At 33.6% G+C, this 2871-nt stretch overlaps 1 protein-coding gene across 2 annotated transcripts in view; it reads left to right on the top strand.

Moving 5' to 3' along the window:
- LOC106884336 (voltage-dependent T-type calcium channel subunit alpha-1I) overlaps positions 1 to 2871 on the top strand; it is an 894587-nt gene that overhangs the window by 738130 nt on the left and 153586 nt on the right. For both annotated transcript variants that reach the window (XM_052968893.1, XM_052968892.1), the window contains one exon: positions 518 to 586. In XM_052968893.1, the coding sequence (XP_052824853.1) occupies positions 518 to 586 (69 nt within the window). The remainder of the gene's footprint in view (positions 1 to 517; positions 587 to 2871) is intronic.

Below are 2871 nucleotides of genomic sequence, written 5' to 3'. Positions count from 1 at the left end.
TATATATATATATATGTATATATATAAATGTGAGTGTATATGTATTACATGGATACAAGGACAAAGGGTCATCAAATCCAGTTTAAACATAGGCATTTACATTTACTCTCGATTTTCTTTCTTGATAAGGTCAATTTTTCCTTTATTTTCTATGGGGTTAATGAGATATCACTTAAGTGTTGGGCTTGATGTAAATGCCTAATCCTTGCTCTTTAATAAATAATGGAGTTGTGTATAGGTTAGAAGGAATTATCTACAATAAAATGTCAAAAAGTTTTGTTGTACATCTAAATTCTGATCATCAACACTTGGAATTGTATCTGATCAGGGATAATGGTATGCATTTGTTTATTTTGACCCTTCCTGTGACCCTTCCACCAATGCAATTGTTTCATTTTTAAAACATTATCACAGAACAAGTCCACTCACTAAACTAGTGCATCTCTGAAATTACCTTTGTACTGTTTTTTTTTCTTTTTTTTCTTTTTCATAAAATTTCTTTATCGTATCTTTTCAGGAGCGATTATTTCTAACTTATTCTAATTATGGCTTTACTGTGATATTTTCATTGGAGATGACATTAAAAGTAAGTCAGTTTTATATATATATATATATATATATATATCATCATCATCATCATCATCATCATCATTTAACGTCCGTTGTCCATGCTGGCATGGGTTCGACGTTTGATCAAGGCTGGTAAGCTGGAACGGTGCATCAGACTCCAGTCTGATTTGGCATGGTTTTCTATATTTGGATGCCCTTCCTAATGCCAACTACTCTGACAGTGTAATGGGTGCTTTTACATGTCATGAAACATCAATCCTTACACATTTTTTTTCTCACTCCATTTTTTCCTCTCACCTCTTTCTGTCAAAGAGCATAGACTCAAAATATCAGAGACTTTTCCATTCTTCCTGAGCATCAAACTAATACACTTGCTTGTTGTTCCCTCACTTGTTTTTGTCTTTTGTTTTCTGTAAATTTGAGCTATATATATATGTGTGTATATATATCATTATCATCACTTAACATCTGCTGTCCAAACTGGCATGGGCTGGGTGGTTTGACCAGGGCTGGTAAGCTGGAAGGCTGCACCAGGCTCCAGTCTACTTTGGTACGGTTTCTGCAGCTGGATGCTCTTCCTAATGCCAACCACTCCAAGTGTGTAATGGGTGCTTTTACATGCCACTGGCACAGGTGCCATTTGCATGTATATATATACATATATATATATATATATATATATATACATATATACCCTGTTTCTTATTTATATATCAAAAGATCTCCTTTCTGTGTGTATGTTAATTCCTCCTCTGTGGTCTTAACAAATATATATCTTGTAACTTTTCAAGTGGCACTTGTATTGCTTTTTATACCTTTGTCTGATTAGATGAACATGGATCACATGTAATATGTTGTAAATATTACACAATCATTAAGGTAGTGAGCTGGCAGAATATTAGCACACAAAATGCGGCGAGCTGGCAGAAACGTTAGCATGCTGGGTGAAATGCTTAGCGGTATTTCGTCTTCCGTTATGTTCTGGGCAAGAAAGTTGAGTAGTATGGGATAAATATGTCATGATTAGAATTTTTGTTAGGGTGTGTAAAGAGAGAAAGAACCCCCATTAAAATTCGTAATCTCCAATTTTGATGAAATTCAAATCATAGGTATTCCAGTTCATTAGAGAAAATATAAAAGAAATGTCTAATTCTTCAATTCCATGTGACACAGGCAATGCCGGGTATCTCTACTAGTCTATACATATAAATTTGACATGGGCAATTCTTTCTTGTCTTGGGATTCATAGTCAAATGGCTGGGTGGAATTCCATGAAAAATTACACAGTTGTGTAGAACAATCCGGTGGTGTTGCTGGGCTTTGTATTTTTTTCATAGTCCCCATGGTTACCGAGATAATCTACTATAATAAAACTCATGTTTATGAATGAGAAAGGAAAGGGTGATAGATAAATAAGGAAGGAAAGGATGATGTCATACTTGATAGTGTACGCTGAAAAAAATAAATCAAACAGCGTTAAAAATAAATCAAACAGCATTTCAACTCTGTGTGAATATATGTGTATGTGAATGTGTCTCTGTGCGTGCATGTGTGTGTGCGTGTGCACGGACAATGGAAGTGGGATGGTTCATCTTTGTTTGCTTAGTATTTGGGTTTATTTTCTGATTTGGTTGAATCATAGTTGTTTTTGTTTTTTTTTTTGTTTTTTGTTTTTTGTTGGTCAGTTATTTTTAGCATTTTGACAGAAAAAAGTCATTCTAAAATTACTTTTTAACATAAGCGTGCCCAAACAAGTCAAATGCTTACACAGAGCAGGTTTTACAGCCACATCATCCAAACCAACCAGGTGAAACCGGGCTTAGCTGCTAGTATAATATATACATATATACATATATATATATATGTACATACATACATACATACATATATAGATATATATATATATATATATAAATATTATCATTAATAAATCATAGGGCAGCAAAAAAAATTTTAGAAATTTAATTTACCACCAGTGGTCCAGCGAGAATAAAAATTAGTCAATAGACTATATATATATTATTCATTTAAAATACAGAGATGCCTATAATAGGACATCTAACCCGCTAGAAAGAGCAGCAAAAAACTCTATACCACAAAAATAGGGATAATTTCGAAAGAGAATGAAAAATAAAAACTTTTACCTGTCTATGCTCTGTACCATGGTTTCAAGTTATTTAGCAAGATAAAAATATACACTGCTCGGCAACTATCTTCAGCAGAGTACCGAGACAAGCGTGTAAACACGAGTCATAGGAAAACACGACTTGTGCTTACATGCTTAATTTTTCAAAATTTACC

This window comes from Octopus bimaculoides, chromosome 6 (genome assembly GCF_001194135.2).
Source record: "Octopus bimaculoides isolate UCB-OBI-ISO-001 chromosome 6, ASM119413v2, whole genome shotgun sequence".
NCBI classification, from domain to species: domain Eukaryota; kingdom Metazoa; phylum Mollusca; class Cephalopoda; order Octopoda; family Octopodidae; genus Octopus; species Octopus bimaculoides.
The sequence above is the reverse complement of the archived record's forward strand: the minus strand, read 5'-3'. Positions and strand labels throughout refer to the sequence as shown.